The sequence below is a fragment of the Salvelinus alpinus genome, chromosome 18 (genome assembly GCF_045679555.1).
Source record: "Salvelinus alpinus chromosome 18, SLU_Salpinus.1, whole genome shotgun sequence".
Classification (NCBI taxonomy): domain Eukaryota; kingdom Metazoa; phylum Chordata; class Actinopteri; order Salmoniformes; family Salmonidae; genus Salvelinus; species Salvelinus alpinus.
Window position 1 is genome coordinate 32,517,479 of NC_092103.1, and position 15,676 is coordinate 32,533,154.

The 15,676-nt window shown below is 45.2% G+C and overlaps 1 protein-coding gene across 2 annotated transcripts in view; it reads left to right on the forward strand.

The window, feature by feature from the left end:
- LOC139544198 (collagen alpha-1(V) chain-like) overlaps window positions 1-15,676 on the forward strand; it is a 161,627-nt gene that overhangs the window by 79,160 nt on the left and 66,791 nt on the right. For both annotated transcript variants that reach the window (XM_071351057.1, XM_071351058.1), the window contains exons 5-9: window positions 5,020-5,151; window positions 8,193-8,318; window positions 8,641-9,072; window positions 9,226-9,726; window positions 10,656-10,712. In XM_071351057.1, the coding sequence (XP_071207158.1) occupies window positions 5,020-5,151; window positions 8,193-8,318; window positions 8,641-9,072; window positions 9,226-9,726; window positions 10,656-10,712 (1,248 nt within the window). The remainder of the gene's footprint in view (window positions 1-5,019; window positions 5,152-8,192; window positions 8,319-8,640; window positions 9,073-9,225; window positions 9,727-10,655; window positions 10,713-15,676) is intronic.

The following is a 15,676-nucleotide window of genomic DNA, read 5'->3' on the forward strand; positions in this document are numbered from 1 at the left end:
TATGTGTGGGGGTGTGTGTGGTGGTGTCTGAAAGGACATTTGATGGTGTATTTGGGCGACTGCAATTCTAACGGTGTGTATATTACTGTGACAGTTTATGTGTGTGTGTGTGTGTGTGTGTGTGTGTGTGTGTGTGTGTGTGTGTGTGTGTGTGTGTGTGTGTGTGTGTGTGTGTGTGTGTGTGTGTGTGTGTGTGTGTGTGTGTGTGTGTGTGTGTGTGTTAATATTACTGTGTCTTTGTGTATATGTGTTACCAAGTCTAAGGTTGTTTCATCTCTTGAGTCAATAAGTCAGGACAAAGAGAGCAGAGGAGTAGAACTATGTGGTGTTTTGTTCAGCGCAATGACCACTGTAATAGTGCCACTGAGCTGGGAGTAATGAGCGGTGCTATTAGTAAAGTGTGAGGTGGCCCTTTCCCAGGTTCCCATGTCACCCACCCTGCACTGCAGGCATCAGCAACAGGGGGGTGATAACATCATCACTTTATAGCCGCGCTTAATCAAAACAAGCCTTTCCTGGGTTTTATGCTTGAATTCTCCAATTACTGTCTGTGGAGTGTGTGTTGCGTGCATGAGAGAGCGAGTGAGAGTGAGAGTGAGAGAGAGAGAGAGAAAGAGAGAGAGAGAGAGAGAGAGAGAGAGAAAGAGAGAGAGAGAGAGAGAGAGAGAGAGAGAGAGAGAGAGAGAGAGAGAGAGAGAGAGAGAGAGAGAGAGAGAGAGAGAGAGAGAGAGAGAGAGTGAGTGAGTGAGTGAGTGAGTGAGTGAGTGAGTGAGTGAGTGAGTGAGTGAGTGAGTGAGTGAGTGAGTGAGTGAGTGAGTGAGTGAGTGAGTGAGTGAGTGAGTGAGTGAGTGAGTGAGTGAGTGAGTGAGTGAGTGAGTGAGTGAGTGAGTGAGTGAGTGAGTGAGAGAGAGAATCCTCTTCTCTTTATAGTGAACCAGTTAGTATGCAACTCAAATCCTCACAACTCTCACCTCACCATGCCATTAAAATATACAAGCAGATACACTGACTTAATATGCTGCTCATGATTATATGAGGATGATTCATTTGCCCAGATGATTGGCTTTACATGTGGTAGAACCATAGAACGCTCTCCTGCCGCCAGCTGGGCACAACTGGAACAGCGGTGGTAACTGTCTGGAAGGTCGATGGTGGACCTTGATCTCTTGTAACACACTAAAGGTGCAGGAAAAATATTTTTATTTTGAGATGCTACAAATACAGGCAAATATATGCACATTCTCAATTTTTCATTTAGATGCTTTCTGTATCTAATTTAGAGCCCACACATGTAGCCTTCCCTTTTAACATGCTGTATGTGAGTAAAATCAAGTGTGTTTGGCCTGCTACTCCACACCTCAGACTGCTACTCCATAACTCAGACTACTACTCCATAACTCAGACTACTACTCCATAACTCAGACTACTACTCCATAACTCAGACTACTACTCCATAACTCAGATCAGACTACTACTCCATAACTCAGACTGCTACTCCATAACTCAGACTACTACTCAATAACTCAGATCAGACTACTACTCCATAACTAAGACTGCTACTCCATAACTCAGACTACTATTCCATAACTCAGACTACTACTCCATAACTCAGATCAGACTACTACTCCATAACTCAGACTACTACTCCATAAGTCAGATCAGACTACTACTCCATAACTCAGACTACTACTCCATAACTCAGACTACTACTCCATAACTCAGAGTACTACTCCATAACTCAGACTACTACTCCATAACTCAGACTACTACTCCATAACTCAGATCAGACTACTACTCCATAACTCAGACTACTATTCCATAACTAAGACTACTACTCCATAACTCAGATCAGACTACTACTCCATAACTCAGACTACTACTCCATAACTCAGATCAGACTACTACTCCATAACTCAGACTACTATTCCATAACTCAGACTACTACTCCATAACTCAGACTACTACTCCATAACTCAGACTACTATTCCATAACTCAGACTACTACTCCATAACTCAGATCAGACTACTACTCCATAACTCAGACTACTACTCCATAACTCAGACTACTACTCCATAACTCAGATCAGACTACTACTCCATAACTCAGACTACTACTCCATAACTCAGACTACTACTCCATAACTCAGACTACTACTCCATAACTCAGATCAGACTACTACTCCATAACTCAGACTACTACTCCATAACTCAGATCAGACTACTACTCCATAACTCAGACTACTACTCCATAACTCAGACTGCTACTCCATAACTAAAAGCCAAAGGCAGCAGTTTTTCCACTGGAGCGATGTGGTTAAAGAGGCTGGCTAGGTGACAGTGTCAGAAAGTACAGGGTGTCTCTCTGTTCTCTACCCATCCAATAATCTGCAATCTTTTTATTTCTTCTCTTGGGTTCAACCAAACCACTGCTTGTCCATGCCAAACTGACTGACTGAATTCTGTTTAGCTGTGCATTTGACTCCAATGAGAGAATCCATTGAGTTGTAGATATATAAGTTCCCCAACACTGTATTAGTTCAGCTGCAGTGCCAATACCCATTGCCTTCTAACATCCCACTGGTATATGGTGGTTGGGTGAAGGCTTGGCAAAATCCACTGAAAACATCAGGTCTGCATTGTATAGGATGAACTCTTTGGCAGCATGCGATATGAGAAATAATATATGAGTGTACATCAGGGGAGTGTTGTAATGACGTCCACCAGCAGTCTCTGTACTGCCAGCTCATGCAACACTTGGCTGGGCCTTTATGTTATTAAGAGGCCACGCCTACATCCCAAATGGCACCCTATTCTCTATATAGTGCACTACTCTGACCAGCGCCCATGCTAACACCTCCAGGCCAAAGGAACAAACAAACACGTGTGATTCCAGCTGGGAATGATTCTTTCAAGAGATTGTTTTCTCTTGACAATAACTCCTAATCAGGGTTCTACAGTGTGACCATTTTACACAGCTTCCCCCGTAACCTGTACGAAGACGTGTGCATGTGCTTGTGCGTGCTCATAAATAATCTGTGGTGGTGTTCTCATTGGTCCAGCGATGTCCTCTGCGTCTGTTACTGGGTGAACTGAGGATCGCACCACGTGTGGTCGGAATCCACCTTGGCACCCGTCCTGATAGCCTGGGGGAGGGAAAGGGGGAGAAAGAGAGATGTTGAAGGGAAAGCATCTAGTTACCTCTCCTTCACTCGCCCAGAGCTGTCTAAATGTCGTTTTATTGCATTTTCAATAAGCTACTGGGCAGCCATCTTGAACTTCTACTGTAGGGCCGCTCTGGTTCAAAATATAGAGACACATATACAGACCCATAGACAACTAAGTACTGACACCGGATCTGTTTGGTGAAAATCCCAGTTTGTTCAAATTACCATTTTCCAGTTCCAACATTGAACAAACAGAAATTGGCATCTTCCAGCATCTTAACAGCCCCAATGGCCTGGATATCCTGCGTTGAGCGTACTGCTGGAGGAGCAATGGTGGCTTTAGCAGAGCTCTTCGTCTGGAAGACAGGGTTCTAGTTTGTTTCCCTGTCATCCATCATGAAGACAGAAAGCAGCCAGAAAACAACAAGAAACAGCTGCATTGGACTGTGGTTTCGTTCATGTAGAGAATCAGTACGTATGAAACAAGTGATGTTATAGTAGAGAGCTTCAGATTCCTGTTTTTCAACAAACTGTTGTTGGTTGGAACACAAGTGACAAATAATCTCTTTTAATAATAACGATTCTCTATGCATGGAAAAACAAAACAGTGTTATGAGTTATTTTGAACTTCTGGCAGATGGATTTAATGAAAGACTGATGTCATCTCAAAGTAATTTATTTCCTTTTATGAGGGCTGGAGATTGTATAGTTTGACGTTCCTACATATTTGGGTGTGTACATACATTAATTGAAAACATGATGGCATATGGCCTGCTGGTATTTATGAGGAAATGTTATGTGTGATTTGTAGCAGTCTTCAACATGTTTAATCATGGTTTGTGTGTTAGTTTTTTAATATCTGTGTTCATTGCTTGATATGTCTTGTTAACGTTGGCTCAGAAAATGTATATAAGTATAGTTTAGGTACAAGTCTAGTCAAGGATGAAAAATATAGCACTCACACCCAATTCCCCATGCAGCCTGGGGATCCTTCTGCGCCCCTCTCTTTCTTTCTTTCTTTCTTTCTTTCTTTCTTTCTTTCTTTCTTTCTTTCTTTCTTTCTTTCTTTCTTTCTTTCTTTCTTTCTTTCTTTCTTTCTTTCTTTCTCTCTCTCTCTTGCTACTCCCTCCCTCCCTCTCTTCCCTGTACAGTGACCTCTGTAAATCAGAATGTTCATTGGATGTGTGTGAGAGCAGGTTGGCTCATGCCCTGTCCATAGCACGTCAAACTGGATGACTTTGTCGACCGTGATGAGCTAGAGGCTAAATAACTAATTTCCCTTTTAGCACAGGGATGGATTTACAGTATGTGGTGAGAAAATGATTAATCGGTGGTAAAAACTGTTACCCTGTGAGAATACTATTTCATGGCGAAGTGTAGCCGCACAGTGTGTGTGTGTGTGTGTGTGTGTGTGTGTGTGTGTGTGTGTGTGTGTGTGTGTGTGTGTGTGTGTGTGTGTGTGTGTGTGTGTGTGTGTGTGTGTGTGTGTGTGTGTGTGTGTGTGTGTACGTGCGTGCGCGTGCCTCAAACTTTCCATGTTCACATTAGTTGCTCCCTCCCGCCTCTCCCATGTAGCCTGTACTTTAATGTTCTATAGAGTTCCAGTGTTTAGTACTAATCAGAAAGGACTGTTGGACACGGGACAGAGTTCTTTAGGACTTAGTCACCTCATCCATGTTCCAGTGCCTTGACCTAGTTTGAGCAGTTTGTGTTTAGCCTGCAGAGCACTGCAATACATATGTTCTCTCTTTACTTGATTTATTTGCAAAATGTTTTGTTTGTTTGTTTGTTTCCATCCATTTTTACTTCCTGGTTACAGTTGTTTCATAACTTCCTGTTTTCGGTGTGTTTCCAGGGAGACATCCAGCAGCTGTTGATTGTGGCGGACCACCGTGCTGCCTATGACTACTGTGAACACTACAGCCCCGACTGTGAGGTCCCTGTCCCAGAGCAGCCCCAGGCCCAGGACCCCAACACAGACCAATATGTGAGTCACTTCATCACCTCTCCAGACTCTTCCAGTATGTTTCCAGTATGTTTTATACTCTATCCTTCTTCCGTTGGGTCTTTCTCTTCTTACGTCTCACGGTAATTGTCTTCAGGTCGAAGTCAACTTGCTGTGTTGGCTTGAGAAGTTTAACAACTAGATAACAAACTACTGTATGTAATACATTGCTCATTTTTGGACAGGCAGAGGTAGGGCAACTATTGGTCAGGGTGTGTCCTTTGGGGCCTTATGAGGAGTACCTGATCTAGCAAGAACATAAAAGCCAACCAAAGAAGCTCTAAACTCCAGGTTGAAACAGTCAGGGAGTTCAGTGCATTATATCAAATACAGCATACCCTGAGGCCTTCCCTGATATTCCCTGATACAGTATTCCTTCATCCCTTTATCAATAAGCGGTTCTTTGATTAGGGATCAGGCTGTGTCGGTTGGACAAACTACTGGAAAGAAAGAGCTGCATCGCTGAGGGAAAAAAACGCTGTCTGCAAGAAAGAAAGTGCTGAGTGCTGGGAAATCAACAGGGTTGAATCTGCTATGCAGTTATAGAGGGAATCAAATATGCAGGAATGGCAGAGTACTTGCCTAAGCCTGTATCTCCATAATCTATGCTGAATGGAGATGTTCTTTCTATATCTGCCCCCAATCTATTAAACAACTCTGCTGCATGGTAAGGCTTAATCCTTTGGAGGAGAACGACATGATCAGTTCAACAAGCTAACCAACCACGCCCTTGGACTCTTTCCAGTTGAAGTGGTGATCTCAGCTTTCTTATGAAGTGAACTAGTCAGAGAGAGAACCAGAACCATAGTGTGCCCAATCACAACTCCTGTACCTCTCATCTCAGCCCATCTGGAGCTGTCTAGAACCAAAGGGAACCAGTTCACCCTGACATAGTAGAACCGTGGTTCTACAACTACAGCCAAACCAGAGTCAAACGTAACGGTCACAAACACATACCTCAAACATGTTTCAGACCTGTTTCGGGTTTGTTCATAATCTGGTTCCAATAGTAGGGCTAATATGGAGCAGACCTCACAGAAAAGAAAAACTTCAGAGTGACTGAAGCAACTAGTGCCTCTCTCCCCTCAGTACATGATCAGGATGAGCTCTATGACAGAGAGCTACTCTATGGCACGCCATATTTCTGTGCATTGTACCTCCATAAGCAAGTAAAGTAAGTAAGCCCCCCACCCCTGCCGACCCACCCTTCTTAAAAACCTTCACTCCTGATCTACCTTTGTACAACTTCACTACCCCCCCCCCCCCCACAGAGAATGGGTCAGGTAGGGTTGACATTCTTGGCCTGGTTTCTGATCAGATTCAGACTCCGCCCAACTTTTGTTGGTGATTCATCCAGTGGAGGCTGCTGAGGGGAGGACGGCTCATAATAATGGCTGGAAACCATGTGGAAACCATGTGATATTGATACCCTTCCACTAATTCCGCTTCAGCCATTGCCACGAGCCAGCCATTGCCTCCTCAATTAAGGTGCCACCAACCTCCTGTGACATCATCCCAATATCAGACACCTCTGATTGTTATCATAATGTTAGGCTGTTTTCATAGAGTACAAAGCAATGTCTTTCTTTCTCTCTTTCTCTGTCTGTTGTCTAATATCTCTCTCTCTCTCTCATCATTATGTGTATGTCATTTCAACCATCAACCATTATCCATTTCCTGTATGTATAGAGCACAGAGGAGGAGGACCCTATCTGTTGTCTTACAGTACAAAGAAATGTTTTTCTTTCTCTCTCTTTCTTTCTTTCTGTCTCTCTTTCTTTGCCTGTCTCTCACTCAATTCAATTCAATTCAATTCAATTCAATTCAATTCAAGGGGCTTTATTGGCATGGGAAACATGTGTTAACATTGCCAAAGCAAGTGAGGTAGATAATACACAAAAGTGAAATAAACAATACAAATTAACAGTAAACATTACACATACAGAAGTTTCAAAACAAGAAAGACATTACAAATGTCATATTATACTATTATCATATCATATTATTACTCTCTTACTCTCTCTCTCTCTCTTTCTCTCTCCCTCTCTCTCCGTCTCTCTCTGTCTCTCTCCCTCTCTCTCCGTCTCTCTCTGTCTCTCTCTCTGTCTCTCTCTGTCTTTCTCTCTGTCTCTCTCTCTGTCTCTGTCTCTCTTTCTTTGCCTGTCTCTCCCTCTCTCTCTGTCTCTCTCTCTCTCTCTCTCTCTCTCTCTCTCTCTCTCTCTCTCTCTCTCTCTCTCCCTCTCTCTCTGTCTCTCTATGTCTCTCTCTGTCTTTCTCTCTGTCTCTCTCTCTGTCTCTCTCTCTCTCTCTCTCTCTCTTACTCTCTCTCTCTCTCTCTCTCTCTCTCTCTCTCTCTCTCTCTCTCCCTCTCTCTCTCCCTCTCTCTGTCTCTCTCTGTCTTTCTCTCTGTCTCTCTCTCTGTCTCTGTCTCTCTCTCTGTCTCTGTCTCTCGCTCTCTCTCTGTCTCTCTCTCTGTCTCTCTCTCCCTCTCTCTCTGTCTCTCTCTCTCTCCCGCTCTCTCTCTCTCTCTCTCTCTCTCTCTCTCTCTCTCTCTCTCTCTCTCTCTCTCTCTCTCTCTCTCTCTCTCTCTCTCCCTCTCTCTCTCTCTCTCTGTGTCTGTCTCACACACACACACTCTTATTACTGTCATTTTCAACCATCAACCATCATCCATTAAATCAATAATATACCAGAGGGGTGTGTTATGGGGATTATTGGAACGACATGATGTGGTCGCTAGGAAGACGTGAGTTCTGTCAGCCAATAATCACCATAACTCACACCCTCAAGTATATTATTGCGTATATGAAACGGTTTTACACAGAAAGCAAGAACTATGAAAGAATAACTTTCTGGTCAACCATTACTGTTAGTGGAGTGATCATAAAGTGATTCAATCATTTTTCGATAACGCATGACTAGCTGTGGTGTTGAGCTCAATAACACCACGGCTGGAATGCACTTTTGACCAATCCGATTGCTTGGCGGGAACTAACCGTTTCATAATTCCCTGTATTGTATAGAACACAGAGGAGGACAGCTATTACTATGAGTATCCTTACTATGAGGACATGGATGGGAAACCTTCCGAGTCCACCTCCGAGACTGAGACTGACGAACAAGCTGGACCTGCCACGGAAGACGTAAAGGTACTGTCCCCTTTCTGGCCCATGTCCCATGTCCCATGTCCCGCGTCCTTTTAAAAGACTACCGTCTATCTCCAGTGCGGTGGGACTTGGCACCCTCTCCCCATCCCATACCTTGTTTTATAATGTTGATGATTGCTGTTGATGCTAGCTGAGTATGTTCCAATGTCAGTTTTGAATGACATCTTGGTCAGGTCTCCCTTTGAAAAGCTATTCTTTATCTCAATGACTTTAAAGTAAAGTTACTGTAAATAAAAACAATTCATCAAAAGTGTTGTATCGGCTACAGTTTGTCCTCCTGACATTGTGTTGTCCTCCTCTCCAGGTGTCCGTGCCAGAGAGCGGCCGTGTGGTCACCTCAGTCAAAGAGGTGGTGTCATCAGTCAGGGATACAGCCAGTCAGGGAGTTGAGGGAAAAGTGTTGACCGCCGTTTCTACCGGCAGCGCCTCCGCTGGAGCCGCTGCTGCTGCAGCAGGAGCCGGAGCCGCCGGCGAGGAGGCCTACGGAAAAGAGACCAGCCCTTATGACGGCTATGATACGGATAGTTATGGGAACTACGAATCATACTACGACGAGTCCACGGTCGCGCCCGACGGCACTCGCAGAGTCACCATCAGCAGCTCGAGCACGGGGACCGGCACAGGGGTGGAGCTGGACCTGGGGCTGGGGTCAAAGTTTGACCCGGGCACGGGGGCGGAGTTTGAGAAGGTCATCACCAGTAGTGGAGGAGTTACCATCACACGCAACAAGACCTCGGTGAGTTACACACTGTTGTTGTGTGCTTGTGTGGTAATATCCTATGTTTTACCAGTTAGATGTTGTATCTGGAATGTGTCACATAACATCTTATCATATCTCAGTGTGTCCCATTGACTCACTGCCCCTGTCCTTTCCTCTCTGGTCTCTCAGGCTGGAACAGGCTACGATGACAACTACGGTGAGGGCTATGACCTGTCCTATGGAGAGGGAGAGGGAGAGGAGTACAGCATCGGTGGCGGTGACCATGACAGCAGAACCAGCAGCAGCAGCAGTACCGTCGAAATCGGTACTGGTGGTGGTGGTGGTGGATCTGTATCGGTCGGGGGCGGTTCCGTTTCCGTTGGTGGTGGTTCCGTTTCCGTTGGTGGTGGTTCCGCTTCCGTTGGGGGCGGTTCCGTCTCTGTAGGTGGATCTGCCAGCGCCGGAGGTGGGGCGGCAAGAGCAGGAGCTGGAGCTGGGGATTCGGTTGCTACGGGAGCCGGGGGCCAGGGTGTGGCTATTGAGGGAGACTACACTGATCTGGAGGGTGATCGGTTCAAAGAGGAGTCCATCCCTGAGTATGGGGACGCAGACTATGGTTATGGAGACCTGGACTACGGTGGACAGGAGGAGAAGGTGCTGCCAGCCGAGACAGACGAGTACTACGGACAGGTAAGGACGATGATGATGATGGTGATCATGATGATAATGATAATAATCAAAATTCTTGTAATGATAATGATGATGGTGGTGCTGATGATGATGGTGATGATGATGATGGGGATGGTGGTGATATACTATGATGGTGGTGATAATGATGATGGTAATGACGATGATGGTGATGATGGTGGTGATGATGATGGTGGTGGTGGTGGTGGTGGTGATGATGATGATGATGGTGATGGTGGTGATGATGATGATGATGGTGGTGATGGTGGTGGTAGTGGTGGTGATGATGATGGTGGAGGTGATAATGATTATGATGTCGGCGATAGACTATGATGATGGTGGTGGTGGCGATGATGATGATGGTGGTGATGATGATGGTGGTGGTGATGATGATGGTGCTGGTGGTGGTGATGGTGGTGGTGGTGGTGGTGATGATGATGGTGGTGATGATGATGATGGTAATGACGATGATGGTGATGATGGTGGTGATGATGATGATGATGGTGGTGGTGGTGGTGATGATGATGATGGTGATGGTGGTGGTGATGATGATGATGATGGTGGTGGTGGTGATGGTGGTGGTGGTGGTGATGATGATGGTGGAGGTGATAATGATTATGATGTCGGCGATAGACTATGATGATGGTGGTGGTGGTGATGATGATGGTGGTGATGATGATGGTGGTGGTGATGATGATGGTGCTGGTGGTGGTGATGGTGGTGGTGGTTGTGGTGATGGTGGTGGTGGTGGTGGTTGTGGTGATGGTGGTGGTGATGATGGTGGTGGTTGTGGTGATGGTGGTGGTGGTGATGATGATGGTGGTTGTGGTTGTGGTGATGGTGGTGGTGATGATGATGATGGTGGGGGTGATAATGATTATGATGTCGGCGATAGACTATGATGATGATGGTAATGTTGATGTCCTCTGCAGGTTGATGGGTCCCGGGGAGAGAAGGGACAGAAGGGAGAACCTGCTATCATTGAGCCTGTGAGTATAATTTAGCCAACGTGTGTGTGTGTTTCACATGTGTGTGTCTGTGTGAGAGTGTGAGTGTGTGTTTCACACATGTGTCTGTGTGATTGTGCGTATGATTATTTCAAATCCAAGCCATGAGTCATCACACACCACTGACTGACAATCATATAAATCACATGATGCCGTATAACACACTGGTCTCTGCATCTTCCTGCTGTGTCCTGCAGCAAGGCCACCTCTGGTCCAAAGGTTGAACATTTGGAGTATGGATACATAGAGGAAAATGAATGATCATCTGAAGTGTAAACACACTGGGCTAGCATCAACACTGACCAGGCAGAGTCCAGCTGGGAAAGGGAGGGAAGAGAAAGAGAAAGAGGGGGAGAAGACAGAGGAAATCTCCCAAAGACTTCCCCACCTCCCAGTGATCTAAAGATCTCACAGATGGAATATAGCCAGTCCCTACTTTGGATTTTTACTCCAATACTCCACATTCATCAGGGGACAGTGTTAACTTGCGGAGCTAAAGGCATGGCTATACCTGATATGCCAATGTCATCAAAGGCAGCCAATTCCTATGTTATGATCCAAAGCATACGAATTCAATACCTCAATCTGACCTGAGTCACAGAACCACAGCTGTCTCCCTATAAACAAATGTCACTGGGCTCAACTGTATGTGTATGTGTTTTACCACCCAGAATGAGCCTGTGAGTCGTCCATCTTGTTCACATTGTAAATAAACAAGGAGCAGAGCTCCCTCCTTTCAGTCCAATCCCCATTTGTCTGCAGTGACGCCAACCCCCATCCCCCTGCCAGTCCCATCCAACCCACCCATACCACACACATACTCACCACACACACATGGCCACACGCATGCACGCATGCACACACTCACACACTACACACACACACACACTCCTCTATCTGTTTACTGCTGTGATCAGTCACTCTAAGCCTGAGTCCATACATATACACAGGACCACTAAGTGTTTGACAGACGGACTTACAGTGCATTCGGAAAGTATTCAGACCCCTTGGCTTTTTTCACATTTTGTTATGTTACAGCTTTATTCTAAAATGGATGAAATAGTATTTTCCCCTCATCAGTCTACACACAATACCCCATAATTTATATATTTTTTGTTAACTTTTTTTAACACTTTTTCGCCCCAATTGGTAGTTACAGTCTTGTCCCATCTCTGCAACTCCCGTATGGACTCGGGAGAGGCGAAGGTCAAGAGCCATGTGTCCTCTGTAAACAAGACGCTGCTTCTTGACACATTGATCGCTTAACCCAAAGCCAGCTGCACCAATGTGTCGGAGGAAACACCGTACAACTGGCGACCGGAGTCAGCGTGCATGCACCCTTCCCGCCACAAGGAATCACTAGAGCGTGATGGGACAAGGACATCCTGGCCGTGCAAACCCTTCCCTAACCTGGACGACGCTGGGGCAATTGTGCGCCGCCTTGTGTCTCCAGGTTACGGCCTTCGCCCCAGTCTGACGTTCTGAGCGCTTTGGAGAAGGTTCTCATCAAGGATCTCTCTGTACTTTGCTCTGTTAATCTTTTCCTCAAGCCTGACTAGTCTCCCAGTCCCTGCCGCTCAATAACATTCCCACAGCATGATGCTACCACCACCATGCTTCACCGTAGGGTGACTTCCTCCAGACGTAACGCTTGGCATTCAAGCCAAAGAGTTCAATCTTGGTTTCATCAGACCAGAGCATCTTAGGTGCCTTTTGCCAAACTCCAAATGGCTGTCATGTGCTGCAGAGATGGTTGTTCTTTTGGAAGGTTCTCCCATCTCCACAGAGGAACTCTGGAGCTCTGTCAGAGTGACCACCGGGTTCTTGGTCACCTCCCTGACCAAGGCCCTTCTCAGTTTGGCCAGGCGGCCAGCTCTAGGAAGAGTCTTGGTGGTTCCAAACTTCTTCTATTTAAGAATGATGGAGGCCACTGTGTTTTTGGGGACCTTCAATGCTGCAGAAATGTTTTGGTACCCTTCCCCTGATCTGTGCCTTGACACAATCCTGTCTCGGAGCTCTACGGACAATTCCTTCGACCTCATGGCTTGGTTTTTGCGCTGACATGCACTATCAACTGTGGGAACTTATATAGCAAGGTGTGTCCCTTTCCAAATCATGTCCAATCAATTGAATTTACCCCAGGTGGACTCCAATCAAGTTGTAGAAACATCTCAAGGATGATCAATAGAAACAGGATGTACCTGAGCTCAATTTTGAGTCTCTTAGCAAAGGGTCTGAATACTTATGTAAATAAGTTATTTCAGCTTTTTATTTGTAATAACTTTGCAAAACATTTTTTACCTGTTTTCGCTTTGTCGTTATGAGGTATTGTGTGCAGATTGATGGATTTTTCCCCCAATCCATTTTAGAATAAGGCTGTAACATAACCACATGTGGAAAAAGTCAAAGGGTGTGAATACTTTCCGAATGCACTGTACTTTAAAAAACTGTGACGTGACCTCACACACATCAAACAAAAGACCCAGGTATGCCTCTGGGAATGTTAAAGACCCAGGTATGGGTCTGGGAATGTAAAATACCCAGGTATGGCTCTGGGAATGTAAAAGACCCAGGTATGGCTCTGGGAATGTTAAAGACCTAGGTATAGCTCTGGGAATGTTAAAGACCCAGGTATGGGTCTGGGAATGTTAAAGACCCAGGTATGGCTCTGGGAATGTTAAAGACCCAGGTATGGGACTGGGAATGTAAAATACCCAGGTATGGCTCTGGGAATGTTAAAGACCCAGGTATGGGACTGGGAATGTAAAAGACCCAGGTATGGCTCTGGGAATGTAAAAGACCCAGGTATGGGACTGGGAATGTTAATGACACAGGTATGGTTCTGGGAATGTTAAAGACACAGGTATGGCTCTGCGAATGTTAAAGACCCAGGTATGGTTCTGGGAATGTAAAAGACCCAGGTATGGCTCTGGGAATGTTAAAGACCCAGGTATGGCTCTGCGAATGTTAAAGACCCAGGTATGGTTCTGGGAATGTAAAAGACCCAGGTATGGGACTGGGAATGTTAAAGACCCAGGTATGGCTCTGTGAATGTTAAAGACCCAGGTATGGTTCTGGGAATGTAAAAGACCCAGGTATGGCTCTGGGAATGTTAAAGACCCAGGTATGGTTCTGGGAATGTAAAACACCCAGGTATGGGACTGGGAATGTTAAAGACCCAGGTATGGGACTGGGAATGTTAAAGCCCCAGGTATGGCTCTGGGAATGTTAAAGCCCCAGGTATGGCTCTGGGAATGTAAAAGACCCAGGTATGGGACTGGGAATGTTAAAGACCCAGGTATGGCTCTGGGAATGTTAAATACCCAGGTATGGCTCTGGGAATGTTAAAGACCCAGGTATGGGACTGGGAATGTAAAAGACCCAGGTATGGCTCTGGGACTGTAAAAGACCCAGGTATGGTTCTGGGAATGTAAAAGACCCAGGTATGGCTCTGGGAATGTTAAAAACCCAGATATGGCTCTGGGAATGTTAAAGGTCCAGGTATGGGTCTGGGAATGTTAAAGACCCAGGTATGGCTCTGGGAATGTTAAACACACAAGTATGGCTCTGGGAATGTTCAAAGGTGGTGCAGTAGAGGTCTCTTTCATCTGTAAAATAGATGTGGCTTGGAGAAGATTTAGTTGGTTCTAGAAAAATGCACCAAATTCTTACCAGGCTTAGTTGTGTTTACAATGCCTTGCAAAAGTTTTCATCCCCTTTGGTGTTTTTTCTATTTTGTTGCATTACAACCTGTAATTTAAATAGATTTATTTTTGGGATTTCAAGTAATGGACATACACAAAATAGTCCAAATTGGTGAAGTGAAATGAAAAAAAGTACTTGTTTAAAAAATAAATAAATAATAGAAAACAGAAAAGTGGTGCATGCATATGTATTCCCCCCCTTTGCTATGAAGCCCCTAAATAAGATCTGGTGCAACCAATTACCTTCAGCAGTCACACAATTAGTTAAATAAAGTCCACCTGTGTGCGATAATGTCACATTATCTGTCACATGATCTCAGTATACATACACCTGTTCTGAAAGGCCCCAGGGTCTGCAACATCACTAAGCAAGGGGCACCACCAAGCAAGTGGCACCATGAAGACCAAGGAGCTCTCCAAACAGGTCAGGGACAAAGTTGTGGAGAAGTACAGATCAGGGTTGGGTTATAAAAAAATATCAGAAACTTTGAACATCCCACGGAGCACCATTAAATCCATTATTAAAAAATTGAAAGAATATGGCACCACAACAAACCTGCCAAGAGAGGGCCGCCCACCAAAACTCACAAACCAGGCAAGGAGGGCATTAATCAGAGAGGCAACAAAGAGACCAAAGATAACCCTGAAGGAGCTGCAAAGCTCCACAGTGGAGATTGGAGTGTCTGTCCATAGGACCACTGTAAGCCATACACTCCACAGAGCTGGGCTTTATGGAAGAGTGGACAAAAAAAAAGCCATTGCTTAAAGAAAAAAAAAATAAGCAAAGATGTTTTGTGTTCACCAAAAGGCATGTGGGAGACTCCCCAAACATATGGAAGAAGGTACTCTGGTCAGATGAGACTAAAATTGAGCTTTTTGGCCATCAAGGAAAACGCTATGTCTGGCGCAAACCCAACACCTCTCATCACCCTGTTTTTCATCGGCAGGGACTGGAAACTGGTCAGAATTGAAGGAAGGATGGATGGTGCTAAATAGAGGGAACTTCCTGAGGGAAACCTGTTTCAGTCTTTCAGAGATTTGAGACAGTGACGGAGGTTCACCTTCCAGCAGGACAGTGACCCTAAGCATACTGCTAAAGCAACAGTCAAGTGGTTTAAGGGGAAACATTTAAATGTCTTGGAACGGCCTAGTCAAAGCCCAGACCTCAATCCAATTGAGAATCTGTGGTATGACTTAAAGATTGCTGTACACCAGCGGAACCTATCCAACTTGAAGGAGCTG